The sequence below is a fragment of the Desmodus rotundus genome, chromosome 10 (assembly GCF_022682495.2).
Source record: "Desmodus rotundus isolate HL8 chromosome 10, HLdesRot8A.1, whole genome shotgun sequence".
Lineage (NCBI taxonomy): Eukaryota > Metazoa > Chordata > Mammalia > Chiroptera > Phyllostomidae > Desmodus > Desmodus rotundus.
Window position 1 is genome coordinate 68,347,530 of NC_071396.1, and position 16,088 is coordinate 68,363,617.

At 44.2% G+C, this 16,088-nt stretch overlaps 1 protein-coding gene across 3 annotated transcripts in view; it reads left to right on the forward strand.

Moving 5' to 3' along the window:
* Positions 1-16,088, forward strand: part of LAMA1 (laminin subunit alpha 1) — a 156,213-nt gene that overhangs the window by 134,171 nt on the left and 5,954 nt on the right. For all 3 annotated transcript variants that reach the window (XM_045187958.2, XM_045187959.2, XM_053913282.1), the window contains 10 exons: positions 860-1,010; positions 1,663-1,807; positions 2,253-2,394; positions 4,738-4,852; positions 5,047-5,208; positions 7,818-7,969; positions 8,672-8,857; positions 10,263-10,398; positions 11,733-11,845; positions 15,337-15,526. In XM_045187958.2, coding sequence (XP_045043893.2) covers positions 860-1,010; positions 1,663-1,807; positions 2,253-2,394; positions 4,738-4,852; positions 5,047-5,208; positions 7,818-7,969; positions 8,672-8,857; positions 10,263-10,398; positions 11,733-11,845; positions 15,337-15,526 — 1,492 coding nt within the window. The remainder of the gene's footprint in view (positions 1-859; positions 1,011-1,662; positions 1,808-2,252; positions 2,395-4,737; positions 4,853-5,046; positions 5,209-7,817; positions 7,970-8,671; positions 8,858-10,262; positions 10,399-11,732; positions 11,846-15,336; positions 15,527-16,088) is intronic.

Consider the following 16,088-nt stretch of genomic DNA (forward strand, 5'->3'; position numbering starts at 1 on the left):
TCCTGTTTCGGTTTGGTTTGTTTGTTAGTGGAGACAGTTTTCCTGTTTGGTTATTCTGTGCTGCTTGAAGATGAGGCACCGAGTTGAGTTATTATACACCGTCAGCCAGGAAAAATTCAAATCATGCCCCCAAATCCCCCAATCCAAGTTTCACTCTCAGGCCCTCTGAGATTCCAGAAAAGTTTTTTAAAACATAATAATGATGTTTTGCAGATGAACTTACTTTGTAATTTAATGGTTTTGGTTATTTTTACATTGTAGCAAGTCAGCCTTTGGAGGCCCGGGAAAGACCAGAAACACACTGGTATGAGAAATGTGGCTGTCGGTTTTACATAACTCTGTCACAAGCTCATCCTGCAGAGTTTTGAGGCTTTCTTTGCCAATTTTTTTTTAATGCTTCTTCTGGTACAATGATACATATTTATTTTCCATTGTGATTCCAGTTTTCACTAATGTAATAGTTAAAATCAACAGAGGGTGATAAATACCAACATAAAAATTCTCCTGACAGCACTGGAATTAACAAAGAATAGTAACAGTAAAGGAAATTAAAACAAACAAACAGAAATCTAGTTGATAAGTAGAATTACTCATAGCACTTATTCATCTTTTGATGAAATTTGTTATTACAGTGAATACTGTCTACAGTAACTTTCTTTTCCTTGTAAAGCAAATGGACGTTTGTGTTACATAATCTCATGACAAGCATATTTTAAGATATAATTAACTCTTGTTATCACATTATGGAAATAATAGCTGTGCCCTGACTTTTGTGAGGGAGAACTCGGTAACTGTGTCATCTCTTTTCTTGAATTACCTTCCTGAGAAAGGGTTGTATTTCACCTGCTCTGCTTTGCAGCCCCCAGAATGAAGACTCTTCCTTCCATTTTGACGGGAGTGGGTATTCTGTCGTGGAGAAGACGCTTCGGGCTACTGTGACACACATAATTATGCTTTTTAGTACCTTTTCAACAAATGGGCTTCTTCTCTACCTCACTTCAAATGGCACCGTAAGACTTCTTATGGGGCACTTGGCCCTACTGTGTATACACAATTAGATTGCTATGAGGATACTTATGTTTGATGAGTATTTTATTAGCACATACTAATTATACATATATATGCCATACTATGTCCCTGTTTTTAATTATTCATTTATTATATTAATACAAATTCATTGAAGAACCTTTAGAAGAATACCCAGTGAAGATAGCTATCCCATCATTATAGATATCAATCAAACATTTACTATTAAATTTTGAGCTTAAATAATCTTAATCTACATGTCCTCTAACTACTGTGACCTTATTTGAAATTCATTCACTAGAATTTTATGTTTCCATTTTTTTATCTTGTGTATTGGTGATTTCTCTCAATCCTCTAGTTTTATTTTTAGAACTAGTCCATTTGTCGGTTTCAATGAAATAGAGAGGTTCCACACCTTCTACTGACTTGTAGGTTTTGATAATAATGAGTTTATCTCATATCTGTGTAGTGTCCACAAATGGATACTTAGTCCATTTAGTTTCACAGCATTGGCTTTGGGCCCCGTCCAGCTTTCTTAGTTTGACTTCAGAAGCTTTCTGCCATCCCTGATGTGAAGGGAAAGCAAGCCTTGTGATAACGATGTGGCCAGGGGTAACTACTTATTCTTCTTTACAGAAAGACTTTTTATCCATTGAGCTGGTCCATGGCAGAGTTAAAGTTACAATTGACCTGGGCTCAGGGCCTCTTGCCCTTGTTACAGATCAACGTTATAACAACGGAACCTGGTACAAAATTGCCTTCCAACGGAACCGGCAGCAAGGTAAGCACAGCTGGATGGACTGGATGTTGGCTGCCCTCACAAGAATAGAAATCTTTCCAAAATTTGTAGTCTTTGCTTACTTTAGCTTTCTGGGTGTTCTTAAATGATATCCTCATCAAAAGCCATTGTGTTCTTTGGAATACTAAGAATCAGGATTCATGTTTTTCTAGACAAATATTTAATTCATAGACTGCTTTCCAAATGTATTATTTAACTTTAAGGGTTCAATTGGAATCAAGAATCAAATCTATTCTACTTTCTTTCTAGATTTACTGACTTTTATACAAAGGATTTTCAGTTAATAGTCAAGAACATTTGCTGGTGAAAATGGCAGAATGTAAAAGAACATGTCTTTATAAATGAACTTTGTTAGCAGAAGTTTGTGTTTTACCTTATGTAGGAAGTGATTTTCATTTTATTGTCTATTCCTTTCAATCCCCTTTAGGACTCTTAGCAGTCATTGATGCTTATAACACCAGCTACAAGGAAACCAAGCAAGGGGAAACCCCAGGAGCATCTTCAGACCTCAACCGTCTGGATAAGGATCCAATTTATGTGGGTGGATTACCTAGGTCAAGAGTTGTGAGGTATCATACCACAGTGCATAATTTTAATTTCCTTAATTACCAACTAACTATACTATACTAGTATGCTATACCTAGGACTACCATAACCAGGTTCACAAACTGGGTGGCTTAAATAGCAGAAATGCATTCTCTTGCCGTTCAGAAGTCCAAAATCAAGGTGTCTGCACAGTTGCTTCCTTCTGAGGGCTATGAGAAGAATCTTTTCCGTGCCTCTGACTTAGCTTCTGGTAACATCAGGTTTTCCACAGCATGTAGATGACGTTCTGTCTGCATCTACACGTTGTCTTCCCTCTGTGTATGTGTCCCTCTGTGTGTGTGTCCAACATGTCCCTGTTTATAAGGACGCCAGTCATACTGGATTAGAACCTACTCTAACTACTGCATCTTAACTTGATTACATCTCTGAAGAACCTATTTCCAAATAAGGTCATATTCACAGATACCGAGGGTTAGAACATCAGCATCTTTGGGGGAGGACACAATTTATCATAACATCTACTTCGATTCAACCACTCTATGCCATATTAATTGGGAATCGAAGAAAGCCTTCTGCAGTAAAATTAATGATTTTATATTTATTGCCTTTAGAACATCGAAAAATGGTTACTGTGCAATATTTGGAGACCCCACTTTCCATGACAAGTCGTTCTCCTCCCTGGTAGAGTGGGAGAATCTCTTTCTAGGCACACACATACAAAATCACGCTTCTACAGACTTACCTGGATTCTCTTTTTGTGTGATTAAAGTGAATAATATATATAAAAGTTGAAAAAGCAGCATCAGGAAGTTGGATGAAAGATGGCAGAGAAGACAGGCAATGAAATTCTTTTATAACACTGATTCATGTTTAACTTTGTAACTTTAATAATTCACGCAAACTTTCTGTGGTCCATAGTCCTCAGTTTTGTAACTTTTGATTGGAAAAATTAAGCTCTAAGTTTTTTCAAGTCCTATATAAAAGGCCTACAATCAAAGCAAGATAGCTTCCAGGAAGTGGGGTTATGAAGTGTCCACACTGAGTCACCCAGCCTGGTGGCTTTCAAATGCATATTTGCAGCAGTGCCCTGCCTCAGGCCGAGCCCTTGCACAGAATCCTCATACGTGGCACAGAAGTTCAGCCACTCCAGCTGCTGTGGGCTGAGCAACCCAGGCCCACTTTACCCTTCTTTTTGCTAGAAGTTCATGAAAGTTCCAAGAAACATAGTTTACGACCACAATCACCCCCCACCTTCCCCAGTCTTAAAAATGAATACATTTAAATTTCTGGGAATTGGTCATGTGTACCCCAGGTCTTACCCCTCCACCAAGACAGAGCCAGCACTGGAATCTCCTAATCCCTGATTCCAGATATCACCCCCTGACATGGTGTGCTGCGGAAGCTCCTATAGCAGCAAGTTCATCTGTGCTCTGCCTAAATAGCACAGAGTGTAGACATTGGAGTAAAGGACCGAGCCCCTTTTCTAGGAAGACATCCCATATCACGAACTCATACTAGAAGGGACTCAGGTATTACCAGGCCAGCCTCTTATCTACAAGGGAAGAAACTGCAATCCAGAAATGTTGAGATTTGTCCTAAATCATAGAGTTGTTTAATGATTCTCAGCTCATTGATCAACACAGAGAGAAAGAAAAATGAGATGTGACTCTAACAGAAAACCATGTTCCTAGCTAATGTTTAATAAGAGTATAACTTAGTAGTATTCCTATTTTGGAAAGGAGAGCCTGACCACATTACAGCCTCACCCCACTCACCCCAGCAGTGTGGCAGCTTCTGTTAAGAAAAATATGATATTGGCTTGAAGTCTACAAATAGGCTTGTGAATAATCCCAGACTTCACCAAATATAATTATTTCATTCAGGACAAAGTTTGTGAATATGCAGTATGGACAAAAACCAATGACTTCTCTAGCCGTGCCATCCTAGGAAATTACATTGCCCACACTTGGCCCCATGGGAGGAAATGTTCTGTCTCTTGCAGACTGGATTATAATCCCTGCACTATAATTTCCTTACGCCAATACTCTTTCTTTTCATTGGCCTGTGTTTTAATATGTTTACATTGTAATGACTATAATAGTTTCCCTTGAAATATTAAACATATTTTTTACAGGTAGCCATCTAAATAGTCAATTGCCCAAAATTCGATCCCTTTCTTTAGTCCTAAAGAGAACATTTTTTTGAGGCCTGAAGTTCTTACCATTATTATCCTTCTTAGAGGGAGGCCCAAACATGTCTGCAGAATGACATGTGGAAACAGATCTTTCTTACTTGTGGGTCCATTTGTGTTCCTTCTTTCAAAACCAGAATCATAATCCTTGTTGTTCTCATGCCCTTCCCTACAGGAAAGGTGTCACCAGCAAAAGCTATGTGGGCTGCATCAAAAACCTGGAAATATCCAGATCAACCTTTGATTTACTCAGAAATTCCTACGGCGTGAGAAAAGGCTGTATACTGGAGGTGGAAAGCATTTTAGCAACATTAGAATAAGTTTGTATAAATGCCCAGTGACCTACCAACCTAACAGAGTAATAAAATCTAAAGCAGTGGGGTCAATAGAAAAGAGCTGATGGGGAGGTCAGCGGGTCCCCACACCGTGGGAGGCTCAGCATGCACATGGCCCTGACTGTGCTTTTCCTTTCCTGTGCGACCAGCCTATCCGGAGTGCTAGCTTCTTGAAAGGCGGCTATGTTGAGTTGCCACCCAAGTCTTTGTCGCCAGAATCAGAATTGTTGGCAACATTTGCCACCATGAACAGCAGTGGCATCATCCTGGCTGCCCTGGGCAAGCGTGGGGAGAATCAGCAGGCCCATGGGGTGAGTAATTCAAACGCTAGCGAGCCCCGAGTTCAGGAAGGAAATGAGTTTGGGAAAAACTGAATGGAAAATCGCTTAGTTGTAAACATGAATTGTTTGTGGGCATGCATTTTTAGTACAAGCGACTATGGCTGAATGTCTTTCCCTTATGAGTCAGGGATTTCTTTGTGTTGCACAATCTATGTTCCTTGTCTGGCTACTGAAAAGAAAAATACTTGCTGTCTACTTCTAATTCTTTTAAGACTCATTCAGGTAGCACATTCTGAATTTTCCTCTACCTATCATGGTTGTTACTCTTCATTTTCTAAGGCTAAAACAGCAAGAGCTCAAATTCTGTAAAGTTACGTAGTACATTGCTCCATGAAGCAGGATTTGGTTCACCTATTACTACAGATGGAAAGGAGCAGAAAGAGAAAGGTAACCTGTGATACGCACATAGACCAACAGTAGGAGAGCGAAGAGTTAATGGTTTTCCATATTAATATTTCATTTCAATAGCATAGGTGATATTTACCCTTTCCTCTGCTCAAACCTGCGTATACCATGTAATCTGAAGACACGTCACAAAATGCTGACGTATTTTCTTAATGAGTAGAGGCAATGTGACTACAGTTTACAGGGTGCTGTCCTCTGCTGTGGAAGACATTGAACAGACATTGCCGTGCACTTATCACAGCCACTCTGCAGAATGAATGCTGCTTCCTCTGCAAATATTTTTGCTAAAGAAGAAATGGGTGAAGAGCCTGGCTAACCTGCCCCAGCTCACACAGCTATTATACACATGTCCAAGCGAGGACTGAAACACCAGTCTGAAGACCTCAGATACTTCACAAGCCTCTTGATGAAGGGCTAACAATGACAGATCGGTTTACAGGCTCCAACAATCTTTTTTCCAGTTGAGGTGAAATTCACACAGCATAAAAGAAACTGTCTTAAAGTGAACAGTTGTGGCACTAAGAGCTCTTACAGTGTTGTGAGGCCGCCTCCACTATCTAGTTCCAAGACATCTGCATCACCGAAAATATTAAGCAGCCACTTTCCACTCCCCCTCCCTGCCCCAGGGAACCACCAATGTTCTTTCTGTACCTGTGAATGGTTTATCTAGTCTGTATGTTTCATATAAAGGGACTCATACAACATGTGATCTTCACTGTTCATTCACATTGTCTCATGCATCAGTACTACTTTTCACAACTAATCAACATTCTACTGTGTGTACACAGTGTAATTTGTGTGTGCTAGTTCACTGATGAACATTTAGGGTTGTTACCACCTTTTGGAATGATGCTGCTCTGAATCTGCTAGGTCATGTAACAATGGTACGTGGAACTGCTAGGTCATGTAACAATGGTACGTTTGACTTTCTGAGGAACCATCAGACTGTTTTCCTCCACCAGTCCTCAGAGGACCACGTGCAAATCAAAGTTTGCTGCTAAGTCAGCAAAAAGGAACACCCAATGCTAGCAGTTCTCAGTGCTACACAAAACGTTTTAAGAGATTTAAATATTTCAAACCCTTCAACTCTTTAACCCCACTTCTACAAATATTAAAAACAGTTTCACAAGCAAAATAAGTTAAATATTCATTATGTATGGCTATTAAAACTTATATATAGCCCTGACTGATGTAGTTCAGTGGGTTGGGCATCATCAGAACCTAGAAGTCCCCTCTTTGATCCCGGTCAGGGCACATGCTTGGGTTGCTGGCCAGGTTTCCAGATGGGAGTGTGCGAGAGGCAACCAATCAATGTTTCTCTCACACATTGACATTTCTCTCCCTTTCTTTCTCTATCCCTTCCCCTCTTTCTAAAAATAAATAAAATCTTTTTTAAAAATGACATATAAACTACCTAAATTTGTAACAATAAAGGAATCGATCCAGATCCCACAATGACATAGCACCTCACACCTGTTAGAGTGGCCATCATCTAAAAGACAAGAAATAACAAATGTTGGTGAGGATGTGGAGAAAAGGTAACCCCTCTGCATTCTTGGTGGGGATGTAAATTGGTATAGCCACTACAGAAAACAGTATGGAAATTTCTCAAAAATTAAAAATAGAACTACAGTATGGTCCAGCAATTCCACTTCTGGACATATAGCTAAAGGAAAGGAAAGCACTATCTGAAAAAGATACCTGCACCCTCGGGTTTACCACAGCATTATTTGTAGCAGCCAAGTCATGTATGTTAACTACCCTTACTGTAGTCTCTGTGCGATAGGGACGTCTAGCAAATCATTATGTCGTACACCATAAACTGATACAATGTTACGTGTGAACTGCATCTCCACAACACTGGCAAAAGAAGTAGATTAATGACTTACAATGTATCTATTTGTTGGTACATAATGTGGCAATAAATAATAAGCATGAAGACTATATAAGTGCAAATCTTTGATATAGTTAGTGATAATAACATAATACAGAATGTAAAATATATGAATAGAGAAGAGAAAGTAATATACACAATTTAAAATGGTTGTTTTAGATGGTGATACTTTTGAGAAATTGCTCACGTGGTGCTAATATCCCTACATTCATAAGATGATAATTTTTAAAATCATATAGTAATTTTTTTTCCTGTGGAATTCTTTATGCTATCTTTCCAGCCCTTCTTTTCCATTATGCTCATTGAAGGCCACGTTGAAGTGCACGTTAACTCTGGGGACGGAGCAAGCCTGAGACGAGCTCTCCTGCAGGCCCCCATGGGCACGTACGGCGACGGGCAAGAGCACTCCATCTCCTTGATAAGGAGCGGGAGGTATCTGTGTAACGAGGGCCTGGGGACCTCGCGGAGGTTCCCCAGTAGAATCCCTGTTATGGTGCCCTTTGCCTGAATGACTGGGATGATTACTATGACGTCATTAGCAGTGAGAGTCTTTACAGTTCCAAAATAATTCTATAACCTTTCTAGAGTACCTCCTTGGGTAAGGCTTTTTCATAAGATATTTACAGAATTTTCATAATTAAACAACCTAAACTCTTCCCTTTTTTGATGTCCAGTATAAATTATCTTTACATTAGATTAATTTTGTGGCATACAGTATTAGTAAACATTAGCAGTATATCAATACTAAATAATAAATGGTAAAATAGTAAATTGTAAAATATAAAAAATAAGATATATCAACATTACTTTATATTTTCCTTCAAAACTATAGATCAAATGTTTTAAAAGCACACTGGACATTTTATTACAGTTAAAGAAGCAAAAGAAAAATACCCTCCAAAAACAATTGAATTTAATAATACTCAATAACATTCCATTTCTTTTTGGAGAATGTTCAATTGTAGCTTTTAATTTTCAAGATTCACCTTTTATAGACACAAAATGTCATGTTAAATTTATTTTCAGGGAATTTTCATTATTCAGTAAGTAGTTGTGGAATTATGTATTAAAATAGACAGTTATGTTTTATTATATTTAAAAGTGGTTTTTTAATTTTCTCCTTCAACCTTTTAGAATTATCACTGTCCAACTGGATGAGACAAATCCTGTAGAAATGAACTTGGGCCCATCAGTGGAAAGCACGACAATAAATGTGTCCAACCTGTACGTAGGGGGCATCCCAGAGGGTGAGGGGGCGGTGATGCTCAGGATGAGAAGATCGTTCCACGGCTGCATCAGAAACCTCGTCTTTAACATGGAGTAAGTGCTGCTGTGCTCTCAGCATAGTTTTAACTTCTGGATCTTTCAGTGCCGAGGACTGGCACCAATCTGCCGTGTAATTTTGTTGTTTGGGATTGCCCACAACTCTACAGGCTCCTGAAGTGAACCCCATTGTTCTGTCCTGCAAGTCTCCCAGATGGATTTTATTGAATCAAAATGATGGATAGATCTGGTCATCACACATAAAAAGAAAATCATAACCTTAGTTCCTTAGGACTCTCAATAAACAGAAGGGGTCAAATATATTTTTCACATGCATTTAAGTGAATGTAGAGATTTCGTGATGGAAGTTTCTTGTTGTCTGGAGCTCATTGATTTAAAGGAGCCTTTACAACTAGGCTGTTTGTGGCTCCCACTTATAATGGCCCTTCCTGAAACAGTTGCTGCCCAGTTAGGAACTGGGAGTCTCCATTCCCTGTGTGGGACTCATGATGTGGGAGAGAATTAACATGTGCCCACGGGCACTTGACGCCTCCCCACTCACCCGGTGCCTGTGGTCAGCATGCAGGGGGGACAGAGCCACACTTAGACCGGGGCAGACCAGGATCTGCACAGGAGAAACTAAACATGAGCTGAGTATCACCAGACTCAGGGGCCCCTCTTGACTTGCCCTGTGACCTTGAGCAAGGACTTGGATCTTTCATGGGCTCAATGTCCTTCTTAGGAGTCCTTGAAATTTACACAAGTAAAACATTACACTGGATTTCAACACAATTATTATGTCATACCCTAGATTTAGTTATTTTTACACTTGATATATTTATTTACCCAATTGTCTTCTTATTAATTAATTGACTAAGCATCTTTATGCGCCTGAAAGCTGTGAGGCTGGGAACTCGGTAGGGCAGAAACCTCTCTGTGCTGCTCACGGACAGGTCCTCGGAGTGTGCCAGTAGGGTATGTGAGGGCAGGGGACATGCTACAAGGGCTTCAGGGGGAAGAGACTCATGACAAGTGAGGTTCATGACCCCTGGCAAAGGGAAGCCTGTGAGAGAGAATTAGTGTTTACCTGAAGCCACTGCAGCTGCTGTGAGAGCCAGAGGCGGACTCCGCCCCTGTGGTGGCGCAGCCAAGGCTGCAGGAGGATGACGTCATCTGAGCCAGCTCTTGACTCGGGAAGGGCCAGGTGGACAACGTGGGGGTGTGCGGGGGTGGGGGCAGGCAGAAACATCTAACAAGAGACTATGTAAGGATATCGGACTTCTGGTGAGTGTGAAAGATGGTCAGTTTGGTTCCTCTAAGAGTAATATATCAATGTTTTTTAATGGATTTTAAGTGTTCAGTAATCAGATCATGTGTTGATCAGATTAGATTTAATGACATCAGTTCATGTGTTGGCTTGTAGTATCTTAATTAATTTTGAAAATACTGTGTTTGTATCTAGACTTTTGGACTTCTCTCGTGCAGTTGGCTATGAACAAGTGGACTTGGACACTTGCTTGCTGTCAGAAAGGCCTAAGCTGGCTCCTCATGGAGTGGACAGCGAGCTCCCGCCAGAGCCCCAGCCTTTACCCAGTCCGGTAAGAGGGGCTTTCTTAAGTTGTATCAGTCAGGTCCAGTCAGGGCAAAGAGCACACAGCCTAGAGGAAAGTAAAATGGGGCCCCCTCTCATGGGGTTGGGACAGCTGAATGAGCACGCTGGGGCAGTGACAAGAAGGGAGGAGGTGGTGGCCCCTGAGTGTGGGAGCCGAGGCTGCTGAGGGAGCAAGCTGTGTGGTGGACACAGAAGCACAGAGAAGACAGGACCTACCAGGGAGGCCGCCTGGAGCCCCGAGGTGGGGAGAAACGCTTGCTTCTTCCATCCACCCGCCCTCCAGTCTCCGGGCACTGCCTTCCTGTAGAAGACCCAGCTGGAAGCCACTTTTCAAAGGAGCCTGGATGGAGTTACAGGCGTCATCCTGTGATCAAAAGCAGTGCGGGGGCAGGGAGGGCATGGTCTCCAGCAGACTGACAGACCACATGGCACAGCCTCCACGGACTGCAGGGTGCAACGCGTAGGCACGTGCTTGGCTGCCATGCAGCACGCCTTCTGACAGACTTCTGGGAGGGCTCGCGATCACTTTGGATTTAGTCAGAAACATGAAAACAAGTGCTTAATGGAAGCCATTGTACATATTGTTGCTTTAAAAAAAAAAGTTGATTCATCCAGGAAAAGCCAGTTTTGACCAAATACTTTTAATGGCAGTCATTGTTAGTTTTCAGTTTCTCTTTCCTTTTCTGATTTCTCAGTTTGCTTGGCTGAAAGCATGCACTCTAATCATTTAGATGACGGCGCAGTCACACGAAAGGCAGCTCCTGAGCAGGGCAGGCTTTGAGTCCAGGACAGTTCTCTGGTAGCATCTGGCCACGCTGGGCTGGGAAACAGAGTCTGAGGCCTCACTTGGGTTGGGGTCGGTGTGTGCAGGGCACCTTGTCTGCTTCCTCACATTCTGCCCTGGGGGTCTGGGAGCCCCTTCCAGCTGGCTGCTCTTGGCGTCACCTTCTCCTGTCCAGGAGGAATTAGAGTCATCAAACTTGGAGCCCCCGCTGGGCCTGTCCCCTGTGGGCACTCCCGGTGTCCCAGTGCCTGAGTGGCAGCTGCACCGGCAGGACTGGCATCTTCTGACCCGGGGGCACAGTGAAGGTGGCAGCAAGGCCCTACCACTTGAGAAGCTCTAATTGCCTTCTCCGAGAGATAAAGGCCTGGCGGGTAAATTATTTAAAACAGAGAGAAGTAAATCAGCACAAACACGTACCTGTGGTTGTTGGTGTTCTGATGCGATTGCTTCTGAGAGGTTTCCCTTGTGGAAGAATGCGCAGGTGTGGGTAGGGGTCCTGGCTGCACGGGGCTCAGCATCTCCTGGATCTCTTACAGCAACAGTGTGCTGTGGACGGAGCCCCCGAGTTTGTCCGCGACGCTCTCCAGTTTGGCCTCGCACACAGCAGCCACTTGGTGCTGCCTTTCAATCAGTTGGCTGTCAGAAAGAGGTAGGTGTTGTTCTAAAGCCTTATGAGGTATCCTGTTGCTTGATGAATGTGGAGGTATTCTTTAGCAATGGGTCTTTTCCAAAGCAGCTTTTTAAATTTTATCATGGAGCGCTCAGCTCCCAGCAGAAGGGCGGCAGCGAGAAGGCAGAGGACGGAATGCAGCCTTCATGCCGCTCTGACGCTTACACTGGGGTTAAACAGGTTTCCCGAGGTTTGTCCTCACCCCTCCGAGAGGATGGCTGGTCGCTGCCTCTTTGTGGGTTTGTAGGAAAGCACGGGGGTGTCTCCCTAAGTCAGTCCTCCCTCCCGGAATCCGAAGTCCTCTAGATGTATCTTCAGAGGGTGTCCAACCAGCGGCCCGCGGGCCACGTGCAACCCAGGATGGCTGTGAATGCAGCCCAACACAAAATCGTAGATTTTCTTAAAACATTATCAGGTTTTTTTGTAATTGTGTGTCACAATGTATTTAATGTGTGGCCCAAGACAATTCTTCTTCCAGTGTGGCCCAGAGACGCCAACAGGTTGGACACCCCTGATTTGGCCCCATTCTACTGTAAGCATGCACTAATCTGATGAAATTGCCTACCCACACTCTTTCACTGTGTCCCCCAAAATTCCCGAGGCCACACCCACGCTGGTCTATACATTCAGTCTCTCCCTCACACCCGCCTGTCCCCAAGGATGCTTCTTAGGCAAAGCTGGCGCACATCCCACAGATCTCAACACCTGAGGCTGGCCGAGGTCCCTCCAACCCCACATCCCACCTCTCTCCTCCTCTGAATCTCTAGCCGATCTGAAGTTCACATCTCCAGACTCTGCCATGCCCTGTACCTGTTGTTCTTGCCCTTTACGACAACCCCCCATCAGCTTCGGACCTTAGTTTAGTGTCTCTTTTCTACCACTCCTGCCACCATGCTCCATGAATTCACAGCCACCCAGCAACACCTGAGCTGTCAAGTCATTGGGCTCCAATCTGTCAGAGGTCTTTTTCTACTCCTTCCCTAGCCACCCTGTCCCCATGGTATGCCCTTGCCTACTTCATAAGCATTTATTCCACCTCCAAACCCTTTACTTTAAGCGTCTTGTGAAACTGACCTCTTCCTCATTGCTGCTCTGTTACTCCCAGAAGTTCCTCACCTGCATCAAGACCGCCGAGCCCTCGTGTTTTCTCATGACCATCACCTCCGTCTCTAGCCCCACAACACAGTCTACCGTCTACTCAGAGCGTGGATGCCGTTATTACTCATGTTCTTTTGCAGGCTCCCTTAACACTCTCCTCTCTTGTACCGGGACCACAGTAAAACCCACCCTTGGCCTAACTCATGCCAGAACCCAAGCTGGTGGTCAGGGCTGCAGAAGTGCACATCTCCGTGCTACCACGATGTTAAAGCCATGGCCACAGACCTCAGGCAGAACCCCCAGGCTATATGGGGAGCCAGGGCATTTCTCTTAATACATTTAAAAATTTTTTTCATAGCTTCTCTTATCTCAAAACTTATACATCCCCCTTCATGCCATAGCTGATGACTTGCCTCATTGAGAAGAGAGAACTCCTTCATCTGTCCACCTCCCCAAAAAGCAATCCACTGCCCTTGTCCCCACCCCTCCGCTTCTTTTCCTGGCACTATGGAGGGACAGTCCTTGTCCTCCCTCTTGCTTGTCCTCCAGAGCCTATCATCTCTCTCCTCTCGGAGACAACAGCAGCATCCAAGCCCCCCTCTTTCATACATGATTCCTGTCAACACAGAGACAGAATCATCACCCCTCTTATCATCGGTGATAACAAGAGGAGCAAACATTGTGGCAGCGTCTTTCTCAGTATTTCACACACAAACCCTGACTCAGTCCTCACAGTTATCCTGTGATGAAGGTATTACTGTTATGTTCATTTTATAGGCAAGGCAAATGAGGCACAGGGAAGGTAAGTCATCTGCTCAGGGTCACACAGCAGAGGTAGGATTCAAAGCCAGGCACTGTGGCCCCAGAGGCTATGCCTGTACCACTCCCTCTCTAGTAGTTTCCAACTTTTAAAACAGAAACCTTCCAGAAGTCTTCACACCTCTCCCTACTCCCTCACACATGCTGTCCTGGCTCTACTGCACAGTAAGATTTCCTGAGGGAGTTATCTTATGTGGCTGTCTGCCTTTTCTCACCCCTCATTTCCTCCCTGACCCACCCTCTCCTCTGGTGCTCTTGCCAGAGCTGTCCCAGGGCCCGCTATGGCCACATCCTGCTGTGCTTCCTCTGCTGGGCCCTCAGCAATGTCCTACACACCTGGCCACTCGACATCCTTGGCCCACATGGTCTTAGTTTCCTGCTCTCTCCCTGCCCGTCCCTGCTCAGTCTGCTTTGCTGGCTCTTCTTCCATCAGCGAAGGCCAGGGCCCCTTCCACAAATTCTCCCAGGGCAGCTAGGGAATACCTTCTATTTGCCAACACCCACATCTCTAGCCCTGACGTTTGCTTAAAACTCAGGAGTTGTATGCGCAACTGGCTGCTTCGCATCTCCAGGGATTGGGACAGGCTCCTCAACCTCAGTACATACATCAAATGGAAATTCACAGTCTTCCCCAAACCCGTTCTCCTGGGCTCTGCCATGTCTTACAGGCATCATCACCCTTTACCCAGTTACCCAAGGCCCAAAGCTAGACGTTATTTTCTTCTCTCTCCAAATTCAGTCCGTCTACAAGTCTGATTGCTTCTTCTTCCAGAATATCTCATGCATTAGTTCACCCCCACTGCACCCCCAACCACCTCCCTGGTGTAAGCCCCACCAGGCCTCCATGGACTAACAGCTGCCTGTCCGATGCGTGCTGTCACCTGGCCCCGTTCAATTTGTTCTTCACATCAGAATTTTCTTTTAAGATATAAATCAAGTCATGCTCACTCCCCTTCTTAAAACCCTCTTGTGACTGCCCAGTGCACTTAAAATAAAATCTAAATATGGCCTCCCAGAGCCCCTCACCCACGAGGATGGAGCCATGCCCCTCTCCTACCCCGGGGTGCTTTAGTGACATCACGCTTCCTTATGTGGGGGGATACCAGGCACCACCTTTCCCTCTACCCCTGTGTAGTGCCATCTCCCACGTGGCCCAGGTTGAGGATTCCTGCAGAGGTTTGTGGGGCTTCCTACAGTCTGTCATTCAGTTCACAGCTAAAATACCGTCTTCCAGAGTTGCCTACCTGACAACTTAGTGAACCACCATTGGCCCCCTCACAGCTTACTCTTAACTCTGGCACATTTCTGGTATTAGTTTCCTGGGAGAAGGGAACTTCTCTTTGTTCACTGCCTTAGCCTCAGCTCCCAGAATGTGCCCGGCAGATACAGGCATGCAGTAACCATTAGTTGAATGAATGGGTGGGTAAATGAGTGACTCTCCTGAGAGCTAAATATAAATAGAATAATTATTGGGTTATCTCTTTAAAGTTATTTTAAAAAGTAAATGTAACAGCTTATTCCTTTCTGAGGGCTGACCTCTTGTTTTCCTCCAGGCTCTCGGTTCAGCTAAGGATCCGAACATTTGCCTCCAGTGGTCTGATTTACTACATGGCTCACCAGAACCAAGTGGATTACGCTGCACTCCAGCTGCACGGGGGCCACCTCCACTTCATGTTTGATCTCGGGAAAGGAAGGACAAAGGTCTCTCACCCTGCACTGCTCAGTGATGGCAAGTGGCACACGGTACGCTCTCAGGAAGCTTCTGATCACTCCCTCCGAGTTTCATTCCACCTGTTCCTTGTGCCCTCTCCGCATCACTGCAGCAGAAGTATTCTCTTGGATTCCTAGCTTGCCTTGTGTTTGCTAGCTCTCCAACAGAATGTAAGCACCTTGCAGGCAGGGACCCTTTCTGCTTCCTGAAATATCCCCAGGGCCTAGCCCAGTGCCTGACACTTCACAGGCACTCAGCAAGCATTGCTGGAATGAATGAAAGCTACCAAAAATGTTCTCACCGTGATGAGAAGTTCACTGAGCCCACCCACGGTCTGAGTGGGCCAAATCTGAGAGCACGGCATCTACTGCCTTATCAATAGGACTCCGGGACACTTGTTTTCTAACGCAGGCGCTACTTGTCCCTGCTTCCCGTCCAGCAGGCTGTGTGAAACGCTTCCCGTCACCAGCTGTGTGAAACTCGAAGCCGTCCTTTAGGATGTCATTTGTGTTATTACAGCTGTAATGAACAGAGTTGCAAGCACACACCTGTTAAAGCTTTCTCAGATTCCTTAAAAGTTATGCATGTTTTCAT